Source organism: Vidua macroura, chromosome 2 (assembly GCF_024509145.1).
Source record: "Vidua macroura isolate BioBank_ID:100142 chromosome 2, ASM2450914v1, whole genome shotgun sequence".
NCBI classification, from domain to species: domain Eukaryota; kingdom Metazoa; phylum Chordata; class Aves; order Passeriformes; family Viduidae; genus Vidua; species Vidua macroura.
This window is the reverse complement of record NC_071572.1, coordinates 32,281,571-32,305,524: the sequence shown is the minus strand read 5'-3', so window position 1 is coordinate 32,305,524 and position 23,954 is coordinate 32,281,571. Positions and strand designations below refer to the sequence as shown.

Here is a 23,954-nt window from a genome sequence, read left to right as displayed (position 1 = left end):
ACAGATGCTCTCCTAAGCCAGCCTCAGATGACCTGAGTGACTGCAGAACACAACTTTCAGTACTCTTTTTCTTGTGCCCCATTTGCTAGGAGAGAAATCTGCTTTCTGGACTTAGTTTAGTTAATCAAACACAAGTCCCTTGTCACAGCCAAGAGCAGGTACCCACTTGAGAGGGCACCATGTAGACAATGCTCCTGTCTAGCAGGGGACATTTTATCCTACCTCCCAGTCCAGGGCGCAGTCTGTTGTCGTAGCCGTCCAGCAGACCATCCAGGATCCTGGTGAATATGGTGATGTTATCATTGGCCTCCTCTTTTACTGATGGTGTTGGCGTTTGTGAAAAGCTGTTTTATGCAAACAAAAGGAAATATGTCAAAAGCCATGCTGGTTTCAAGGGGCTTCAGTCTCAATGGTACTTTGTGATGGAGTCACCAAGGCTCTCTCCTCTCCTGCTGCTCCTGAACAGCACAGGGAGCGGCAGCCATTACTATAAACTTATAAATAGCTCTCCCTGGAGTAGGACCTAAAGAAGGACCCATGCCATGGAGGTAAAACCATGGGATGCAAGATAACTGAGCCCTTTGATCTTTGTCCCTAATGCACAGGCAGATCCCTGTCCCCTGCGCTACCCCTTCCCACATCAGCCCCACCACCCCCCCAGTGCTAGCATAGCTCCATCCATGGCAGGGAGCAAGGTCAGCTCACAGCACTAGCAAGAACTGTTACTGGTTTTCCTAAGGTTAGCTCTCCATTCCTCGGGAACTACATCAGCTGGCTGGGGAAATGCATGAGAAGCACAGGTTTGCCTGGAGGTGCACCTTCAAGTATGCCTGAAGGTGCTATTCAATCTTTAAATGCCAAACAGCTTCTAATTTTCAAAGTTTCTATAATTTATTGCCAGAACAAAGGTTGAACTGTGACCTTATTGAGGATAATAAACTCCCACTACATTCAAAAATCCCACTGGGGTATCACTGGGGTATCTGAAAAACATACTGCTGTACAGAAAACACAGTTCTTCACTCCTCCTCTCTCTTTTGCATAAATTAATTCTCCCTTGTAGTATGCAAATAACAGCAATGTGTAGTGGGTCTCATTCCATATCTTTTGGGCCAGATTTGTGTTTATTCCAAACTCTTCTTTATTTCATCATTTTATCCATGGCTCAGACTTAGGAAGCTGCTCACAGCACAACTAACAACTCACATTTTTAAATCTGTTTGATTTTAATTTAAAGATGCTTAGGAGAATCCCCTGCTTATTAATGCCTTTGCTTACCTAAAGAATAGACATGGGAGATTATCCACAAGCATGCTTCACCTGCAGCAAGCAATGAGCATCTCTTAAGACAGCTCACACTAGGCGCTTATTCATGATTCAGCCTCTGCTGAGATCACCAGCAAATCCTCCAGCTGTGACAGGGCACACTGCCCCACCAGGAACTGAACCCTGCCTCATTCACCCTGCCAGCAGGCAGGAATAGCTTACACTCAGCAACCTGAACTTGATGGGAGACAGTCATCCAGAGATAAAAAAAAAAATAAAAAGAATCTATGTTTATTTACTACCAATCCCCAGGAAAATAAATCTGTAAATAAATAGAGAAGCTCTGAACATCTCTCTGAACAGCTTTCCTTGCAGAATACTTGTAAAATACATGGTTGCCTTACCTAGCAGAATAGGATTCATACAAAGAAAGACAAAGGGACCTCAACCTGGTTTTACCTGCATAAGGTTTTCACTAATGAGACCTCACTGACACCCCTGTAGTGCATCTGGAAGTTTTAGTGACACCAGACCTAGCTCAGAACAAGCTGCTCTCAGACACGTATCCCCTCACAGACCCGAGGACCCCCAGCCCTGCGCTCGTTCCCTTTACATTTTGTATGCTCCTGCTGAAAGAGGAAGGGATTGCAAAGCCTCTCAGGACATGGGAGTAAGGTCGGGTTGAGGGAGCACAGATGTGATTCCCTGAAACACCAAAGCTGATGAAAAGGCCTGCTTGAGGAGGTTTCTTATGACCTAAGTGCAGTTGGCACTGCTGCAACCCTCAGCAAGCTCCACACTGCAGAGCCCAAGGCCACCAAGGATCTCCCCTCGCTGCAGGTGGAGGCATAGCCACAAATCTTGCCTATTTTTCATCCCCATAGTCAAAAGACGAAATTAATTCTGTTTTCTTTGCTGTGACCACAACCTCTAGTAAGCAACAGAGTCAGACAAGAAAGACAGTTAATCCAGCAGATGCAAACTGATTACAGAAGCATTAGACATGTTTTCAGGCTGGACTGTTCCAGAAAAAAGACTGTGCACTTTTTTTGTCAGTTGCAATTGAAGGGATTCACCATTTAAAAGTGAATATTCAAAAGTAGCAGCCTAACAAATGCAAACAGAAGGCAGAACTTAAAGACCTTCTTTAAATGCAGCAACCACAATGAATGCTTTGATAAAATCCTAGTATAAAGCATGAAAATCCAGTACACCTAGAATACTATTTTTGACTTTTCTATTTTATCTTTTCTTTTTCATAAGAAAGAGATATGCATCATGCTGTCTGACTGCTACCCCGCATCAACGTAGCAACCCATTTTCATTTTCCACTGCATCTGACAAAGAAGCAGAGAGATCAAACTTCATTTCATTCCTACAAGTTTCATGAGAAGCTGTGACTAGACAAGGGGAGAGCAATCTAAATTAGTGCCTCATTAAGTAAAAATGTGAGGTTAGCAGTCATCTATTCCCTCTGGTTCGCTGACTGGGCCACTCAGTATGCATGTAGCTCAGAAACAGCCTCAGCAAGACCAGCCCCTCTCTTCTCTGACAATTAAGAGGTATGGAGGAGGCTTGCGGGGTCATTATGAAAGATCTTGGGAGAAAAGGACAGTAGAGGTAAAATGTAGGTCTTGCAATGGGAGATGGGAACAAGGGATACCAAATGCGGATCTGGGATTATTGCAAAGATGCAGTGCTGGGGGCACAGGACACAAAGCTTCACTAGTTTCTCTGCTCTTGAAAAAGCTTGTTATTTTTAGGGCTTATGGCTGAATTCAAAGCCAATTGAACTCTGAGAGAGGATTTCCATTGAACTATTTTTGTGGGGATGGGACAAAATATACTTAATTCTCAGAACTGCTCCTCTCAATCTAACGAGAGTAATTGATGCTACTTCCTTCTATCTCAGCTATGTACGTCTTTCACAGGAATAGTACACACACCCCATCCACTGAAATACTTTTATTTCTTCACAACAAAAGCTAATTAATAGAGGAAAAAGATGGAGAAACAACTATGGTGAAGACTAGTAAAAAGTCTGCACTTCTGCAAAACTGCAATCCAATTTAGATTTGGCAGATCACTTCACCCAAAAAAGAAGGCATCTGATTCCGAATTTCAGTGAAATGCCAGTATTATGTGAAGTTGCATTTGTAGATGGATTGCTGTTTGCTCTTATGTAAGTGTGATTTTTTCTGTCGTGACAGAAAGTTAGCATGTAATTTCTGTTATTGAGATTGCTGGTGAAATGCATGCTTTGGAGTAAGGGCTGAGATTGTTGTGACATGTAAAAAGACATGTAAACTCCACTTGCAAAGTTACATGCATATATTAGATACTATATAGCTCAACAAATAGAGAGAAATAGGTGCTACCTACCCTAAACTAATTATTTCCACACAGCTAAGGATTAGGCTTTATCAACATATTAGTAGGTAAGCACATTATTGCTCTCTGCAGTGAAAAATGTTTTTATAGCAGAAATTTTCAGTTAGGGATAAAAATAAACCTAGAAAAGAATCTTAGGGAAATGCTAAGAAAATTCAGAGATAATTGCATTTAAAGCTCATTACTGAACATAAACTAAACCAACCAGGAATACTTCTCATCACATTTATTTAATATTGCAATTTTAGGGTAACTGAAAAAATCATAAGCCACAGAAGGGGCTCATCAGTGTAAACTGTAATAACTCTCTAAAGGTGCTCAGCTACCTTTTCTGATGACTTACTTCATAATTTACCACTTTAAACATCATTGTCTTTTTTGCCACCTAGTCAGAATCAGGGTAGGTACTACTCACAGCTCAGTTGTAATAAAAGGAAAAAGTATGGTAGATATTTAATGATTTTCCCAAAACACCTTTAAAATGAAATGGCAATAATTTCTGAAAAAAATAACTGAAGTGTATTTTACTACTGAAAGATATATTTTACTTTCTTTCTTTTAAGAGTAGTGTTTCCAATAACTTGCTTTAATAGGATTGCAATTATATCTGAACTTCAGACAAATTAACAGTTTGTGGAAGACAGTGGAGAACGCAAACTTTTGGATAAAGCCAGCTGGCCAGACATCAAAGGAAAGAGATTTACTTTTCTAAGTTAGCTTCTTGCCACCCCTTCTGTATCAATTCTTGAGATCTAAAAATGTTGATTTTGTGAATTTGTGCACTGAAGGCTCAATTCCTTCACATCGGATTAGAAGACTGACTAAAATGATGAAATTTTAAAACTATTTTCAGATTCTTAAGAAATAATTTAATTCTTTTGTTTAGCAAGAGCAGTGTTTTACTACCTTCAGGGAAGGAGCAATTTGTGAGCAGTGCAGTGAAAGCCTGTTTTTCACAGGGTGACATCTTAGAGTCCCCCCCATCCCCTGACATCCTAATGCCCCTTTTGATGTCCTGAGCTTCTTCCAGGGTCATTAAACATCTCCCAGTACTATCAGCTCCCCAGGTCACTGACCTGCAGCTTCATTGGGGCGAACTGCATGCCAGGGCTTCTCCTGCACCAAGCAGAGCTGGATGGCCTGAGGGACACTCCTGCTCTTTGGCCACCTTGCAGGCCAGAGATGCTGAAGCCATTCAGCTGTTTGGTAGTGGGACTGACTGATACCTGTCTGCTTCCTGCATGCAGTTCTAGATAGCAATTTACTTTTCCAGTTATTAAAATTGTCTAATGGGTTCAAAAAGCTATCTGGAGATATGAAGAATGAAAGGAAGGCAGAATAAAAAAAAATAAACAGACAAGCATGACTGCATAAGGATACAATAATTCTTACAAAATTAGTCTTTAAAAATATGAGGAAGAACTCCCTAGCATCACTAGTACTTGAAATGAGGTATCCCAGCAGAACTAACTGCTTGGGGCTGCAGAGACTAAGTTGAAATAACAGCCTGAAGGAGAGGTATGTTTTGCCTAAATAGCAGGATTATAGTCTTAGTAATAATGGCTGTGAGCTGGAGAAGAAGCATGTGAAAATACAGATACACCATGGACTGAATTCTTCAGAGTGTACAGAGAAATGCTGGGTTGGCTACACATAATTGGGATCTTCTGTTCTGCGTGTTTCTGCTATTATAAATATTATTAGCAGATGGCAACTATACTGTGGGTACATGAACAATGTCCATCCCTGTTGGTTCTGGCTCTTAGACACATTTCTGAAATTGCACATCCAAAACGCAAACAGACCAGGACTGTGCATCACCAGTGTGACCCCATGGACAGCCTGGGACTTGCAAAGTAAGAGCTGGCCAGCTTGGATCCAACCATGGGCTACCTCGTCTCGGGGAGATCTGTGTGCAAGCAGCTACACGTGGCAGCAACCCTCACAGGGCTGCCACTACCTGTGCGTCCTGAGGGCTCATAAGCAGTCTTTTATCTCACCTGAACATGCTCTTCATCGTTTTATTTTACTTTTAATCATTGTCTAGCTTTATTATTAATGTTTACTTTAGAGAAAATTGTGAGCTACCTTGAAATGCTTAAGTAAAACACCTTAACTTGTTAGAGCATTATACAACTCAAGGCTGAATTCAAGCAGGCTTGAAAAAGCTCTGACTAGTGCTGCGCCATTTCTGCAGAAGTAGATTCATAAAACTGTTATACCAAAACCAGGAGGGGGGGTACTTCAAAACCTCAGTTCATCTATATCTTTGCATTTTAATTCAGTGATTTTTCTTTAGATAGCTGCTACCAATTATGTCTACAGTCCTCCTCTACTGCCTACTAATGTGGATAATTCTCAATAGTCATTACACATTTATGTTAAACATTAATCACAGTCTTTTGCTGAGATTTCTCAAGTAGCCTAGTAGATTGAGATACATAATTTCTGTTTATGTTACCAGGCATTGTGCATCAAAATCCCCCAAGGTGGCTTTGGTTATGTCAGCAAAAAACGTATTTATGATTTAATATAAATATGGAATGACTATGGAGACCTGTAGAAAAATATCTGCCTTCATCTGTAATGTCCTACAGTAGTTTGATTTTCAATTTGTGCTCCTTTGACCAATCACTTTTATCTAGCACATTGCAAAAGTCATTGCAATATAACAGGGAAGTAGAAACATGGATGAAGCTAATAAAGAAGAATCTGGTAGCAACAGCAAGTGTTATCAGTATTAGATTTCTGCAGTTAATACAGCAGCCCACATGTTAATTGTACTCCTCCGTCCTGAAGAGTCAGTCCCAAAGCACTTAGCAAATTACACTCTGAAACTGCTTCTGCCTCTGAAGCAGAAGAGCTGGAGCATCCTCTGTCTTTTGAGCAGGGTCAAAATTCAGCCCTAAGGCAGTGTGTGAATGGTGCAGTGAATTGGAGCTGCTTATCTCTGCAGGCCTGGACTAAAATTACTAGATCAGAAATGGGGGGGCAAGGGGGATGGGGTGGGGGGAATTTACGTGATGATCTCATTTTAGTGCACAGAAGCTTTTTGACTAACTTGCAGAAAACAAGTGTCCTAGTTTCCTCTAACTGTCCTATTCTGGTTATCTGCCAGGTTACAGGTCACACTGATTTCTACCTGGGACTTTGATTCAGTATTTGCTTTGGAGTCTAAAGGGAGTTAAACCATCTGGGTTTTGGGTTGTTTGGTTTTGGGGTTTTTTGCATCCTCATCTATCTATTCTTCTGTTAGAGGAGATACACACTTAATAGACCCACACACCAAGCAGGTCACACTCAACTATGACAATGTGCTGCTTTCTGCAGGGATGATGAACAACCAAGAAGGGCATAAGGTTATAGTCACCAAGATGTTCTCAATGTGGAAATACTTCGTCAAACTACAATAATGTAAAGACAAGTTTAAAGCAAGTCCCACTCTGCCTTCTTAAATTCTGTCACAAAATCCTGGGACACTTTTGCCTTAGACCATGGTGTAAGAAGGACCAGGTTTTTTCCAAGGTGAATAAATGAGTGTGGAACTCTTTGCATCTTTTGTAGAGTGCAGTCCTATACCTGCTCACATAAACCTCTGAGGTCACAGGCTTCTGCCTACCTGCACGGGACACGTGCTGGATACCAGGCTAAGCTTTGCTTACAGCATAGACAGTCACCACTCAAAGTTTGGTCTTTCTCCTAGTTCCAATCTGGAACAAATCCATTTTCTTGAAATCAGAAACTGATTTGCATCTCCATTTTGTATCTTCTTATAGCAAGGAATTGATGGGTGCGCTTGTGAATCAGCATGTTGGGAGGATTCATTTTTTCTGGTGAAATCATAAATAATTGTTCTCCTCCACAAAGAAGAATCAACCTACGTTTCCCAAGCACTTGCAAAATGCTTTTTCCAGATTCCATTGTATAGCTCAAATTCAAAAAGTTCTTAAGATCTCTGGGTATAGGAAAAACATATAAATAGAGGGTGTCTGACTTTATTTTTCATTTTCTGAGACCTACAGTTGGAGTATCTCTTTGATACAGTTTTCAGAATATCACTGTCAGGAAAGCATCCAAAGCAAAAATAAGGGAACGGGATTCCTTGCTATATGCTTCAGGGAAACACGATTTCTAATTATTCTAACAAGTTTCAACTCAGACATCCTTCTAAGCAGTCACTGTCTTAGGTCACTCGGGAGGAAAGCCTGTACCAGCTAGTAACATGCATCAAGTCTCACTATTGCAGTTTTGGGGTTTTTTTGCACTACTGCCTATAACCAGCACCCATCAGGTGAGAGGGAAGGGGCAAGATCCCGACATCACAGACACAGGGGCAGAGGGCACCACAGCCCCGGCTGTTCTAAACCCAGGTCAGAGCACTCAGCAGCTGTAGGCCGGGTCTGAGCTCCTTGTGCCCCACAAGCCTTTCCCTATGCCACCATAGCAGGCATAAGGAACTGATACAAGAGAGCAAATTTGAATGGGAGAGCAAACCACTCCCTTCCCCCTGACACCAGCACCTTAAGATGAAACGCAAAGCCCGCTTGTTTTGTTCAGCTGCTCCATACCACATGGAGCCAAGGTTTCTCATCTCCTTAAAAAAGCCACAGCAGAAATTCAAATGCAACTGGCAACTCACCCAAAGTGGCTGGCTAAACTCATGGAAACGCAGAAGAGGAAGAAGTTTTTGATCATGATAAAGTCAGAGACCATCCCATTGTCCATTCCAGAGGAGAAGAGGAACGCAGGTGGTTGCTTTGGTGAAGGTGCAGCTGTTCACTTTGTTCTTACACTGCAACAATACAAAAAAATTGATAAATTATTGCATGGATAGAGAGCAGGATAGCAGAGTTCAGCTAACACCGCATCTTTTGCTATCTGCGTTTTTCATAAACTTATCTAGGCTTATGTAAACATCAGCTGTTTATGTAAAATTGTGTATCTTCAAGGACATGTTTTACCTTCTGCTGTCAGCAAACTGCAAAACAGGAAAAATTCTTTGTGGCCCAGCTTTTCCCAATATTCATCTGTGGTACAAGTAACTAAAAAAATAGCCACCATTTTCCAAATGCCAATTTCAACCCTTTACCTATTTCAACAACTTCCACATGCCTGCAAACCCAGGGCTGTGTGCAGCCTCCGCATCCTTTCCTTCCATCGCAATTTTTTCCCATTAAATACCCGGCTTCCCTTTCCAAAATCCCAGTTGAAATGCCAAGAAACACCTACTGCTTCTTGGAATTCATGCTGCTGATGCACGGCTTAGCAAAAGGAGGGTGGGTTGTTGGGGGGGGGGGGGGGGGGGGGGGAAGGAAGAGGGTAAAAAGTGACCTTCCTCGCAAAGGCACATAAACCTCACGCTAGCACGAAGAACGACAGTAATGTAGCTGCTCCAGCGACTGCTGCTTTTTGGATACCTGCCTCAGCGACCAGATCACCAATTTCAGCATTGTGCACTAACGTTTTCCTCTGTGCCCTATTAAAAACAAACAAAAAACCAAAACCACAACAAAACCCCCCAAAAGCTAACGAAACAAAAAAACAAACAAACCACCCCGAACCCAACAAAAACCCCAAAACAACCCCCAAAAACACACCCAGAGGGGACTTTCCTGGATTTTCCGCCTGAACCCTGTGGCCCCGTGCTACATCGCTCAGCAACTTGTTCTCCCACCCCACCGGAGCCGCAAGGCAAAACGCCCGAACCAAAAGCCGCCCCCCGGGGCTCCCCCGCCCGGCCCGCGCTGCCCCGCACCGGGTCCCGCTCGCTCCGCACCGGGCACTGCGGGGCTGCCGCTCACTTCCCGCAGCCCCGGCCGGCCCGCACCTGTCCGGCGACCGTCGCTCACTCGCCGCCGTCGCCCGCGCACTGCGCCCGGGGCGACGTGCACCGCTCCGCTCCGCGGAGGGTGGCACCTGCCCGCCCGTGCCCTCTCTGCTGCTCCTTCCCGTCTCCCCTCCCCACCCCCCACGGCACCCCGGGAGTGCCCCCGCCCCGTCCGCCGGCCGAAGTTTCCCGCGGCCGAGTGCGCGGCGCGGGGCGCGGCGGTGCCCGCCCGGGGCTCTGCAGCCGGGGCTCCCCGCCGCCCTCCGCCTGCCCGGCCGGGCGCGGGAGCCCGGCGCTTACCAGCCGCCGGCGGGGGGACGAGGACGAGGGGGCAGTGTTTGCCCGAAAGTTGCGGAGCGGCAGCAGGAGCGGAGCGGGAGCGGCGGCGCTGCCTCCCGGCCGCTGGCAGGCGCGGCCCCGCCGCAGCGCCGCGCCCGCGCCGCCCCCGCGCGGAGCCCGCGGCCGGGAGCGCGGGGCGGTGTGCGGGGCGCGCCCGACCCTCGGGCACCCGCGGGGACCTCCCGGCAAGGGGCCGCTCCCGAACCCGTCGCAGCCCCGGGAAGCTTCAGCGGCTCTCGGAGCTCACCGCACTGATCTCCCTCGAGCAGCCCCCACCGAGCGCCCCCCGGGGCAGGGTCCTGGGCGAGCCCGGCCTGCACCGACTGTCCTCGGGGAGAGGGAGCCCCTGCCACAGCCCGGGCGTGCAGGTGTCCTGTGACCGTGGGGCAGGGGCGCCCAGCACGGCCGAGGCTTGCCGGTGTATAGGCTAGTTGCACCTCACGTGTATTAGCGTATATATGTATAAACACACCCCTACATACCCAGATCTTACCTATACTCCTCGTCCAGTGGACCTAACCTAAACCATCATAGCTCTTAAATGCTAAAGTCGTAGGTTTATATCCACAACATAAAGTCTCTTTTTACATCCTCACTGTTAGACATCCATAGTTTATATATCGGTGTTGCATATTCCACGAGACCTGCAATAACTTCGAGGTTTCCTTGCGACTGTGTGTGGTGCTATTCCTGAAAAATGGATGTATTGTTTCACAGCTTCAATGATAGGAGCATTACACTCGCTGTATGTTCAAGTCACATATATAATGTACTGCTTGCAGGTTCATTTTGAGCTACATGAAAGATAAAATGAACATTGTATAGTCCTAGTTCCTGGGGATTCCTTGAGATGAATGCAACGTTTTGCAGTATGCACATCTTACATGTGATAATATATGATTTTAGTGTATACTGCTGTGACTGTATTTCAAAGTAACACTCCAAACTCAGTTATTAAATTATCAGATCTAATGAGGTAGTGCCTGTCTTTCAGGCAACGTTATGGATCAATTAAGCACTTGTTTTTTTCCTATATCCATATAAAAGCTCTATGGAATTAATCCCTCCACTGAAATCAATATTGTTTCTGTAGTTCATTGCCACAGAGGGTGCTGCCCTGTGTGCCTAGTTCACAGTCTGCACTGTCTGAGTTGAAAAATGGTCCTTAGAAATTTCAGTTTACATTTTTTCCCACCTAATGAAACCAGAAAGTGGTTGCACCAGGGAGAATTTTCTATGTAAACATTGAATAATTTTTCTAGTATCAATCAAGTAGAATTTTTCTCGGACAGTTCTTTGTAATTCCTCCCTTCAACATTCCCTTGAGACTCATCATGGATTAGATTAGATGATTTTTAAAGGTCCCTTTCAACCCAAGCCAGTCTATGGTTTAATGGGTCTATATCTGGTGCTTAGCTGTGTTCGTTTTACAGCAATGATTTATGATCTTGAATGCAGAGCCAATGACATACGTTGTTCCTCGTTGTTCCTTAGTGACTTCAATAAATATGAAGTTGTGAATGAATGTTGCTATCAGAACAGCTTTCCCAGTGCTTAAAAATATCTGAGTTAAGTAGTATGAAGCGCCAGTAGTTTCTCATTATAATGTTCATGCCTAGGAGTGTTTAAATCACATTTTTTACAGTGCTTTGATTTATAGTACAAGCTATTTATATCTCTATATAGGTGATATTGTAAACATATGTGATCTTCAAATAATTTAAAAAAAGAGATATGTAGGAATATTGGCCTAGACTTTAGTGCAAGCAGGTGAGAGCTGTGTGCTTCGGCCTCTCGCTCCAGCTCCCTGGCGAGCAGAACAGAGTCTCGGTTCCTCTGACTCCCTACATCTTCTCCGTGAAGCCATATGCTGCAGATCTGCTTCTCAACACAAAAGGGAGAAAGTGTTTAGGAACTGGGGGAGCAGAATAGCAAGAAAATGTTTAAGGAAATCTTAAAGAAAAGGAAAGAGAAACGGTACAGAATGGTTTGGGTTGGAAAGGGATTTTAGCGATCACCTAGTTCCACCCGCTGCCACGGGCAAAGACGCCGCGAAAGCGCCTTATTCTGCGAAACAGCGAACTGAGCAATGCCGGCGTCCCGCGTGGCGGCGAGCCGCGCCCAGCCCACCGCTCCTCCCGCCGTGTCCCTGTGCCCGTGCGGGCGACCTCGGCCAGGGGCTGCTGCTGCTGCTGCTGCTGCTGCCGGCGCCGCGGCCGCCGGAGGGCAGCACAGCTCCACGCAAGCGGCGGCACCGGGGGCGGGACGCGGAGCGGCGAGGGCCGGGGAGCGGCGGGGACCGGGCACCGCTTCTCGATGGGGCACGAACCGGGCTGGGCAAACGCTGATTGCACAGGTTCGCGGGCTGGATCCCGGCGGGACAGTGGCTTTAGCCTGTGATCGCAGTTATTGCCAGCAATAGGGAGATCGCTGCTATGAAGGCAACGGTATTGCGCGTTCTTCCGCTGTGTGTTTCTTCGGACACTCCCTTGTGATTCACACACACTCTGTTAGGATCCTCAGCCTCCTTGTCACGCTTTAAAGGATTCCTTGAATTTAGTATGTGAATCAAATGCATTCTATTAGGGTCAGGGAAATGTTTTGTTTGGATGATTGTTCTCTGTGCTGGTGTGTAGCAAAATAACAACTTGGTCATTCCATACAGTGATTTTCTTTCAAATTTGGGAGGAGTTTGTATGGTCTCTCTCTGACAGTTCTCCTCCCTGTTTCACTAAGTAATGTTGCTTATTTGCAATGATGAATGCATTTGAGGTCGATCATCCTCTACATGGGACTGATACAATAGTGCAAGCAAATTGGGCTGTGATTTTTACTATGTCACATGCTTGGGAGCTCACTGGAAAACACACACCAACTTCTCACTGTGTTAGAAAATGGCTTGTTTTGCCAGTAGCCAAAGGTGTCTCTGTAATCGATCAAGTCATTCCTTCTTCAAGGAGAGTTACCAAGAGCTCGTGAAGTTGTGTGGAGGTGTGACATGCTGTGGGAATTGGTGCAAATAGGCTCTTCAGAGGCATTCTCCTCTACCAAAACAATTCAGTTCCATCATTCCATCATCTAGGCAGGGAGGACTGCCTATTCTCTTGAAATCTTTTGCCTTTGGCCTCTTAGCTAAGATTCCATAAAAGGTGGCACTTGGAGCAGTGACTTTCATGATACAAATCCTTGTCCAATAGAGAGCAGTCTGAAATCATCAGTCATTGGAGGAACCCCTAATCGTCAGCTAATACAGACTCAGTGACTCTCAATGCAGAGACTGGATCTGAGCAATGGGTGAAAGTCTGGTTTTCACTCCTTTCTTTACTGGTATCTCTAAAGACTGGAGTCAAGACTCTGTTGAGCCCAGGTGAGACACACCTGGAGTTCCCAGTATGAAAGAGATATGCACATGGTGGAGAAAGACGAGCAAAAGACCAAGAAGATTATTAAAGGACTGGAGTGTCTCTCCTATGAAGGTGAGGCAAAGAGAGCTGGGATTGTCTAGACAAGAGAAGAAAAGGCTAAGGGGAATACTTATCTATGGGTATAAATACCTGAGGGCAGGGGGCTGAAGAAGAGGGGTACAGACTTTGCTTAGTGCTATTGACAGTAAGTCCTATGAGGAGGGAGCTGGGGTTGTTTAGCCTGGAGAAAAGGAGGCTCAAGGGAGACCTTATTGCTCTCTACAACTACCTGCAAGGAGGCTGTAGCCAGGTAGGGGTCAGCCTCTTCTCCCAAGCAACGAACAAAAGGATGAGAGGGAATGGCTTCAAGCTGCACCAGAAAAAGTTCAGGTTGGGCACCCAGAAGAACTCCTTCACAGAAGGAGTTGTTAAGTATTGGACTGAGCCTCTCAGGGAAGTGGTGGAGTCACTATCCCTGGAGGTGTTCAAGAAACGACTGAATGTAGCATTTAGTGGCATGGTCTAATTGACAAGGTGGTGATCAGTCAAAGGTTGGACTTGATGATCTTGGAGGTCTTTTCCAACCTAAATGATTCTGTGACAGGAAAAGGTACAGCACTCACAAATTAAAAGACATGACATTCCATCTAAATAAAGGAAAACACATTTTTACTTTGAGGATTGTCAAACATAGGAACAGGTTGCCTAAAGAAGTTGTGAAGTCTCTGTCTGTGGAGACAAAATTTGAAGGTAAATAATCCTGGGAAACCCACTGTAACTGATCCTGTTTGAGCAGGAGGTGGGCCTCAGTAATCTCCAGAGGCACCCTCCAGCCTCTGCTATCCTGTGATCCGGTAAAGTATGAAAACTGTGCCATCCTGCAAAAGTCTCTCCTAATTTCTCCAAACCATTTCACAAATGTGTCTGGTAGTGAAATGATGCAAACATCCTTGCTGATGTGAGAGGTATTAGAGTCTGATGGACTTTAAAGCATTTGATGTATTTCTGAATGATAAGGAGGGATATTGCTAGCCCTTTTTTCTCTCCTGTAATGCCATGGACACCATAAAACATGACCAATTTGCTGCATTTCACTTGTCTCCTGGGCCATGCTGCAGAGAGAGCTGCTTTTAGGACCTGGTGTTTTGTTCTGTGCATCCTGGTGGCAATAGGGAACTACTTACCTGAGGCTTGTGAAAAGTGGCTGGGGACAGGGTAACACTTGCTCAGAGACAGAGTTGGTCCCTGTTTGTGTAGCACAGAAGACATCAGTGGTGACATTGGGAGAGAGAGGCAGATGCCCACCTGCAATGTTCCAGCAGGTTGTGAGAAGTAACACCTTTAGCAAGCAACACTGATACTTCTGTATGCTATTTGTTGTGATTCCCAAATCTGCAGGTTCATAGGTTCACCTGAATCCTATCTTGAGTAGGGCGCTTTCTGCATGGATTCAGTTTAGAAATGAATGAAAGGCTGCATTTTCTCTTTGGCATTTCATCCTGTCTGCTATGGGCAACCTTCAGTCCGTTTCCACATATTAGACTAAAAGCTGAGCAAATGTTCAGGCTGTGTCTGAATACTATTGTTGTGGATTCATACAATGTCCTAAGATTCACTGTTTCTGAAAACCACTCCAGGTACCTTTCAGAGGTCCTTACTCCAAGACTAGAACCCCAGGTGCTGGCAACCTTATTTCTCAAAAATATCTGTCAAGAAATGTAATGACTTTGTATTATGGACTATTTGTATTAGAGACTTTGCCCCATTAGACAAGCAAAATGTTTTCTAGAGATACCTCCCACACTGAAAGGAGTGGAGAACATTTCCAACATTTTTCAGCCCATTTTAAGATTTAATGGTCTAACACTTGGATTAGAGCATTAAAGCAAAGATTGTTACTTAAAGTGACATCCCTGTCTTTCTGCAGCCATGTAAAAGTTCCACCTTCTTCTCTAAACCCATTTAGGTGTTTGACTCCTTACAGCTCCCTTGTCCCTTATCCATTCTCTCCTCCCTAGAGGTTAGCTGAGCTGTGGGGCGGATGGTGGGTTTCATCAGCCCTGACACTGCCCTTGCAGTGCATTTGCAGGGAAATGTTTCTCACAGTCAGGTTTTGACCATTTGTTTATATCAGTTCAGCTTGTCACTGAGATAGCCCTTTTTGCCTCTGCCTTGGAAAAGAGAATTTCTTCCACGCCAGTGGATAGCAATGAAAACTCAGAGTGAAAGGTCAAACTTCCTACAAATATTTTTCCCATGGAAGAATTGTGCTTTTATTCATATCCTTGCTAGGTTCAGATGTGAAATCTGCTACCTGTTCCAGCAGCCTACCAAAGTCTGCCTGAAACACAAATAATGAAAGCCAAAGGGATTTACAACACATCCTGGTTCATGGTCTTAGATTTGGGAGGCAGAGGAGCTTACTAACAAAAATCCCTCCTGCATCACACAGGCCACAAATTTCTGTAGTACTATAAACTGGGACTTCCTGTTTTGCTTGCATCTTGTGTTGTAAGAATACAGGCTCTTTTTTCTGGGTATCCTTAAACTGCAGCAAGTCACCTCTTCCATGAATGTTATATCCCATAAACAAGGGCCTGCAGTTATCTCACCTTGAATCTTTTCCTGGTTTCTTCTCTTGTTGGCACTGTGCTTTTAGCAGAGATAAGATTGTGGGCACAAGATTTTTGCACACAAGTGAGCATCAACTCAGAAAACCTGTGAACCAGAACTTTATGACCCTATCATATGTAAAATATCTTTAGTTAATTTTTTCAAAATGGTTAAATTTACTGGTTAGTATTTTAGCTCGGTAGAGTAGCAGTTATATCTATATCTGAAAAATAATGGGTCATTAGGGTACCATTGTACATAATCTTTAAGGCCTCAGCCTCGTGATTTGGGTGCAAATTTACTGTAAGATGCTGCATGGTGCACTCCTTGTGAGGATAGAGCATGCCTTTAATGATACACTGGAGCAAAAACCCATCTAATTAAGAAAGTACTTTGTGGAGAATAACCACACAATTCAGCTTCATACATATGATTCCTAAAGAAATCTTAATCAGGCTTAAACTGGAGCATGTGAGCTTTGCATCAATATTCAAAGCTTTATGCATATGCTACTGTACATGTAATTCCTTCATAAGAGGAAGGAGACAACAAATCTTGGAACAACACAGAAATTCATTGAACTAAGAGGAACAGATCAATGTCGATAAATTCTTTATTAAGCATATATTCAAATATTCATAATGGATGGAAGGTGAGTGTATTAATGGACAATGTAGGACTATAGTAAAATAATGTACCTCCTGATGTTAAGAACAGAGTATTTGAAGTTTAGAAATTGGATAAATACAGCCAAGAGGAATCAAAATCTATTTGACATTCAGAGTAAATCTGTGAGTTCTATTATACATACATATGCATGTATCTCTCTCTCTCTCATATTTAGGTTATAAGATCTACATATTTATGTCTATTGATACATGTATGTACATATCAACTGTCAGCTGGGTTTTGGCTGTGTAAATACTAAGATAAGACTGGATTAGCATGTTTTAAGTTGTTGTGATGAACCCAGGTCTTTTTTTTTGGCTGCTGTAGTTTCCATATTTACTGCATCTCCCTTTATTGTTTATATGTGTGCTGGGCATACTGACAGAACTCATTATTTCTGTTCCTGATCAATAAAGGTAACTGTCAAAGATGCCAACAGATATTAGTATCCACTTCTGTAAAATTTCACATGAGCTTTCAAGTCACCCTGTTCATGATTCATTACAATAATTAGCTGCTGCTACAGGAAAATACATTAATGCATACCATTTGGAAAGCTGTAGACACTACTTACATTTATTTTAAGATTTGCAATATACTGATTTTCAGGCTGAATTTATTGGCAAAGGTTAGGTGGGAATAAATGTTCTCAGCAGTTCCGAATCCTATTAAATGTGACTTCTGTTGTGTAGATTCAAGTACTATAATTAATAAAATTTCAAGAAAAATGAGTTTTTAAATTGTTTTATCTAGAATTAGCTTTTACTGAAATTGAACAGGGCTGGTTAAAAAAAAAAAAAAAAAAAAAAAGGAAATGACCTGACAGTGCCTTGTTTTGGAAAAGATATTGATTATTTCAAAATATTTACAGGATGTTAAATATTAATGATTGAACTATAGCAGCCATTAAAATATATCACACCAATGCAGGTGATGCCAGTCCTGCAGCTGTGTAGGAAAATATTTTATCAGTCCCAGTGCAGTAGAATTCAGAAAGATAAAAATAGTAGCGTATATCAGTCAATAAGCCAGATTTTCATGCAGTATAAATTGGCTAAGTAAAGGGCAGCAGAACTACACCCATACATCAGCTGAGGTTATGCCTGGAGTGTGACCCAATAATATGACTTAGTCAATGAGAGTTTGTTTGAATCTGAAGAATGAGATTTGGTACAAATATTAAATAGGGGCATTTCTTTTTCATTTTATTGCAAACTTATTCAATAAAAAATGCAGGTGGCTTGCTCACAAAACAACTGCAGTGCAGCCTCAAATTTGCCAATTTGTATTAGTCAATGGAAAAAAGTAGATTACAACAGCAGAGTTAATAAGCATTTTGGTTTTAATATTTCTGAAAACATCAGTGGGATGGAAGAGGAGGCTATAATTGCAGAAAAGCTTAAGAACAGCTGTGAGGAGCTGTGGGTATTCTCAACTCAGTCAGAGAGAAAGAGAAAGGTTTTCTAACCAGGCAAGAGCCTGGGAAGCAGTTGGAAAAGAATGTAAATAATTCTCTAATCTACCTTGTTATTCACATTGTTTATAGATATGTTCTGCCTCTGTGCGTCATTCACTGCCCACCAATGGTGTGGGATGTTTTTACTCTAAGACCAATGAAATTAGTCTGCACGATGTTCTCTCTATATAGAGCGGTGCATTTGAAATAAAGAAAGAGTTCATTTTCTTAGCCTTCTGATCTGGAGTTCTCTGTTCCCGTCCTGCTCAACGGCGTCAAGGAGCCATCATATAACCCATGCTTTAGACGTTCACTTGCACTGTGAGAAAGTCAAATAAATTCTTTGCTGTGGGCAGTCATTTTCTTTTGGAGCATTGGGAATTTTTTATTGGGCTTTTCCTTGTTCTCTCCTCTTAGACTGTTCCAGTTTTACAGAGGTGATTAAGCATTCAACATATTTAGGATGTAGCAGATTCAGTTTAATTCCTGGTGCAGAGTGTTTTTCTTGACAGCTTGTGCTGTAGATTTTGAAGGAATATGAACTGGAGGGACAGGGCTTCATATCTGTTGTGTCTGGTCTTTCTTTAAAGTCCACAACAACTCTATTGGCTGCATGTTTTTGAGAAAGAAGACTGCTTGCTTAAGTAAGATAAACTGGATTTATCACTATGCCTTCCACCTTCTGCAACTGAAAACTAGTGGATTCATTTGGGGCTATATACTTTGAATGGAACACAGACTGCTGGTCAATTGTCTGCAAGAAAATTTACCTGTTTGTCTCAACAGATCATTTGTGGATGCAAGGAGCTAACACGCATGTTAATTTTAGCAGCCAAAAAGTGGGAATGGTCAATGAGCACAGCATCTCAGTTGCACAGAAGAGGATCAAAAGAGTATCTTCAAAGAGAAAATAGTGACTTAAATAAATCATGACCACTAGAGTGATTGCAGTTTGATCTACTGGTGTTTTCCCAGTTTACTAAAAAGAACAAAACAAGAGCCATCAAATGTTAATCAGATGCTTTCTGTGTGGAGAGTGCTGCGTATGCCCAAGACAGCAGGAGGGAATGAGTTTCAGGTGAAGAATCCAAGAAAAGGGAAATTAGAGCTATGTCATATTTCTTTTAACACACTCTGGTCAGATCTGTCCTTATCTCAGCCCTTTGTGTCTCACATTGGGTGTCAAAAAGGCCCGTTATGTTTTAAGTCCCCTTCCCAAACCCAGGTCAGCCCCCCATTCAGGGTAACTCCCCCCGTTTATAAGCCAGGCATGACATTCTGTGGTATGGAATATCCCTTTGTTCAGTTTGGGCCATCTGTCCCAGCTATGCTCCCTTACAGTTTCTTTTGTGTACTTCCTCACTGGCAGAGCATGAGACAAGGAAAATGGCCCTGATTTAGAATATAAACAACTTAACAAAAAACCAAAACATCAGTGTGCTATCAGTATCATTCCAAATACAAAACACAGCACTGCAACAGCTACTGAAAAGAAATTAATTCTACTTTTGCTGAAATCAGGAGAGCCTGCCAGTTAGTTTTCCACTCTTTACTGTGTTTCATCATGAAATGCCATTTTTTGAAATCAGATTAGGGTGCTTTTATCACTTTTGAGTGATAGCTTTTTGAGTTCCAGCATCTGCATCATGGAAAAGAAAATTACCCACCCTGGAACCATGAGCAGCCTGGTAGCTAAAGCATTCACCTAGGCATGGGTGAGCACTTTTGTAAGCACTGGACTGAAGTATTAGTCTCAGTGTGAAGACAATTCCAAAATTTTGGCAGCTGACCTTTAACTGTATGTCTTATTTTATGGATGACCAGCTCAGGCTGCCCAAGGCTTACAGAATACTTGAAATGGTAGATAAAATTGGTGAGAGCCATGGTTTCTCACCACTTCAGACTGCAAGGCAGTGCAATCTCCAGTAAACTGTACAGGGTTTCAAGCCATGAATTTTAATCCTTACTCTGCCACTAATACACTCTGTAGCTCCAGGCGAGTCCCTATCTCTTCAGCTGTAAAATGGGAATAGTAATAATGGTTTCCTATCTTTCGGCAGCGATAAATTCATCTGTGTTCTTGAGGCATGCAAATACTACAGTGATGAGTGGCCCAGAAAAGACTGTGAAAAAATGAATAATTCTGTATTTACAGCAGGCTTTGGGTGTGCAGTAAATAAGGCACTGCTAACTGGCTGGTGAAGATTACTTTTCTAAGTAGCTGTTTATTCAGTAGGTACTATGTAATCAGTACCTACTTATCGTGTGTAATGAATGATAAATGGTTCCTTGGGGGGGAAAAGGGAGGTAGAGACAGATTTCAAGAAAATCTTAATACTAATTTACAGGAAAGTACAGTTAGGATTTCATCACCCATTTAGGTTCTAGTGTTCTTCAGCTTTAAAGCTCTTGATTTTGGCAGACATCATAATGCTCCTCTGAGGCAATTGTCTTCTGTGCAGGCACATATTTAGGTGTAGTAACCTGCCCCCTGCCAAATGACTGAAGGGATGCTTTACTCAAAAAATAACATTGTGACTATGCACATGTATCAGTCTTCATATGCAATTATTTCTGTCTGAAAAACAGGGAAAACTAATCTAACATGTTATTGTTTTAATGGCTGTTTTGATCATACCATTATATTCCCATTTCTATATTGCATTTTTTCTGAGTTCTCAGATTAGTTTCAAGGTAGGTGACCTGCACAATACAGAGTCCTAAAAAGGCAAATGCTGGGTCCTGTATCCCAGGAAGTGCTGATCTGCAGCACAGGCTGGGGGCTGACCTGCTGGAAAGCAGCTCTGCAGAAAAGGACCTGGAGATCCAAGTGGACAACAAGCTGTCCATGAGCCAGCAGTGTGTCCTTGGGGACAGGAAGGTCAATGGTGTGCTGGGGTTCATTAGGAATAGCGAGGCCTGCAGGTCAAGGGAGTTGATCCTCCCCCTCTATTCAGTCTTAGTGAGGCAGCATTGGGACTATGGTGTCCAGTTCTGTACTTCCCCATTCAAGAAATATAAGGAACTACTTGAGGCAGTCCAGTGGAGGGCTATGAAGATGATTAGAGAATAGATCATATCTCTTGTGAGGAAAGGCTGAGGGATCTGCGACTGCTAAGCCTGCAAAAAAATGAGAAGGTATCTTATTGATGCATACAACTATCATAAGGCTGGATGCCAAGAGGATGGGTCTAGTCACATATCAGTGGTGCCCAGCAAGTTCAGGAATAGGAAGTTCACTCTCAGTATGAGTAAAAAGTCTTTACTCTGAGGGTGACAGAGCACTCAAACAGATTGCCCTGGTTGTAGAATCTCCTTCTGTGAAGATATTCAAAACCAGCCTGTATTGTGCAACATGCACTAGGTGGACTTGCTTTAGCAGGGGGCTTGGAGTATTTCCAGAGGTATTTTCCAACCACAACCATTCTGCAATTCTGGAATTCTCTCTTTTGTACTTGTGTATATGAGGCGTTAGTGCAGCAGTCCCCCAATGGGTCTTTTCAAGTATAGTTTTGAGTCATGCTTACTTTTCTATACAGAAGAAAAATCTATGTTCTGCAAAGACAGGGTATGCAAAGATTTGTTAGTCTGACCTGCACCCCATTTGGTGGTGCGATATTTAAAATTAGGACATATCAAATTAGAATTGTGGTATTTGCAGTTGTCTTGATGTAACAGGAAATCATCCACTGCATAATACTTACAGCCCCTTGGTGTATATAATAAAGAAGCATGTTTTATTGTAATCTAGCCCTACACATTTCTAGACATTTACTTGATGCTATTATTTGTGATATTTAAGATCTATTTGAAATAAAAAGAATATACTGCATAAAAATATGTACTATATGTCCTCAAAGGGTATTTAAACTTCTATCTTAAAATAAGTTTTTTCTTGCCACTTATACTGAAAACCTTCGCAAACAAATATTTTGGAGCAAATTATTTCTGTAAATATTTCTTTATGAAGAAATAGGCCCTTATCTTATGATCTACACACATAATTCACTCTAGGCATGTGAATTTTTGGCAACTGAGCCCTCATGCAAAGTTATAGCAGCGATTAACTCAGTAGAAACATATTTGCAACACTTTGTCCTTTAGGTTTTTACTTTTCACTTAACAAAGAGCACTACCAGTTATGAGCAGGATACAAACAATATGCACAGAATTATTATTGGGGATGGCTTTTACCTCTAGTCACTTATGAATTGAACATCTAATGTCTCACATTGAAAACATTTTAAAAATAGTTTGCATATAAAAAGGATGATTTCAGCGAAGAAATCTTCATTGTGTTGTGAGCATGGCAGCTTTGCTGCTCAGTAAAACTTTGCCAAAATTACATCACCCTTTGCACTGTTATCTGACAGAATCTAATGGCCTAAATTTCATTTAGTATCTTTTGCTTATTGCTTGATGTTGGGTATGTCTACACCTTCAGAAGCACCTAGATATTAGAAAACGTGGTGAAATAAATGGAATGGGGATTATTTGAATGTGAATTTTCATGTGGGTTCCCTCACAAAAGGGAAGTTAGAAATGTTCTTTTTCTTTAGCCACTGATGAGCTCATTGGAAAAAATCTCCTACCATGATCTCCCATGAAAACTGTGGCCACTGAAATAATGCTACTATTGAAATGTATGAGATTAACACAATTGCAACAAGCAGAGCTTCAGCAAGGACTGCTTTAAATACACAGAATTCAGTGCTAGAAAATGATTGTAACCTGGCTGTACTTGGAGTTAAACAGAAAACTCTCATCTTCTTGGAACAGCACCCTGATGCTTGTAATCAAAACCAGATTGAAACACTGATGTCTGTTTCTTGGTGTCAGGGAAAGAGATTAAGGGCAAGTAGAGACCACTGTCATCTTTCATATCACAGAATGTACTTTGAAAAGGTCAGAGTGACACCAGGGAAAAACCTGAATGAAGAAAGAACATACCATCTACCAGTACCTCAGCACCTGTTCTAACGTAGAGCTGTGAGCAGCATCACAAGCAAGGTTATAATAAGATGCCTTAAGTTAAGAGAATCTGTGGTGGCCAACAGCAACTATGCAATTGTGGCTTGTTTAACTCAGTTATGACTGCATACAGGTTTACATTTTAAAAACAGGAATTAAATGTAGAAAGGAGCTTGATGCTGTAAGTTTTTCTGTGTAACTGTTTCCATTGGGATGCACGGAGAGAATTGAGTGTGTTTGGAAGGCCGGACCTGAGTGACAGCATGAAAACCTGAGCAGTGCTCTATATTATATAAATAGCCTGAATCATTCAGAAGATTTCCTACCTTTAAAAAAACAAACAAACAAGAAAGCTCGGCCTTCAAATGCCTACATATATAATGACAGCTTTCCCTATCATTCTCTCTATTGCATGTAGGCACTCCATGATATTAGTAACTTTACTAATGTGGATAATTTAATTTCAATCTTATTTTTAATTTTTATCATCCTCCCAATTTTTCCTTAAATGTATTTCTTCAGTGGCTAAAAGATTAATGATTACCCTCCCATTAGGGAGGAACAAAAAGACGGCTTCAGCATTATTTATTTATTATTCTTTTTCTTAGCTGGAAACTGAATTATCTACTCCCTATTTAAGACCCTTCTAGTGAAAATGTCACTTACCATGAACTAAATGCTCTTTAATAGCAGCAGTACATATGTTCCTTAATAGTAACAGGACATAGCTACCAAGCAGATCGGAATAGGAGGAGGGGACAAAAAGCAAACTCAGGTGTAGAACTGTGCATATCTACACATGGAAATAGATAAGAACCTTGCAAGAACAGATGGGTTAATACTCAGTGCACATCTTTCTCAGTGACACTCCTAAAGGATGAAATACCATCCAGAGGGACCTGGACAGTTCGAGGAGTGGGACCATGGGAACCTAATGAGCTTCAACAAGGCCAAGTGTAAGGTGATGCGCCTGGGTCAGGGCAACCCCTGGTAACAATAAAGGCTGTGGGATGAGAGG

General features: G+C 42.5%; 1 protein-coding gene across 1 annotated transcript in view; it reads right to left on the bottom strand.

The window, feature by feature from the left end:
- GABRA5 (gamma-aminobutyric acid type A receptor subunit alpha5) overlaps positions 1-9,855 on the bottom strand; it is a 56,338-nt gene extending 46,483 nt beyond the window's left edge. The window contains exons 1-4 of the mRNA XM_053970209.1: positions 9,785-9,855; positions 9,075-9,133; positions 8,297-8,449; positions 223-344 (exon numbers count right to left, since the gene is read on the bottom strand). Coding sequence (XP_053826184.1) covers positions 223-344; positions 8,297-8,382 — 208 coding nt within the window. The 5' untranslated portion in view covers positions 8,383-8,449; positions 9,075-9,133; positions 9,785-9,855. The remainder of the gene's footprint in view (positions 1-222; positions 345-8,296; positions 8,450-9,074; positions 9,134-9,784) is intronic.
- Between the last annotated feature and the right edge of the window lie 14,099 nt (positions 9,856-23,954).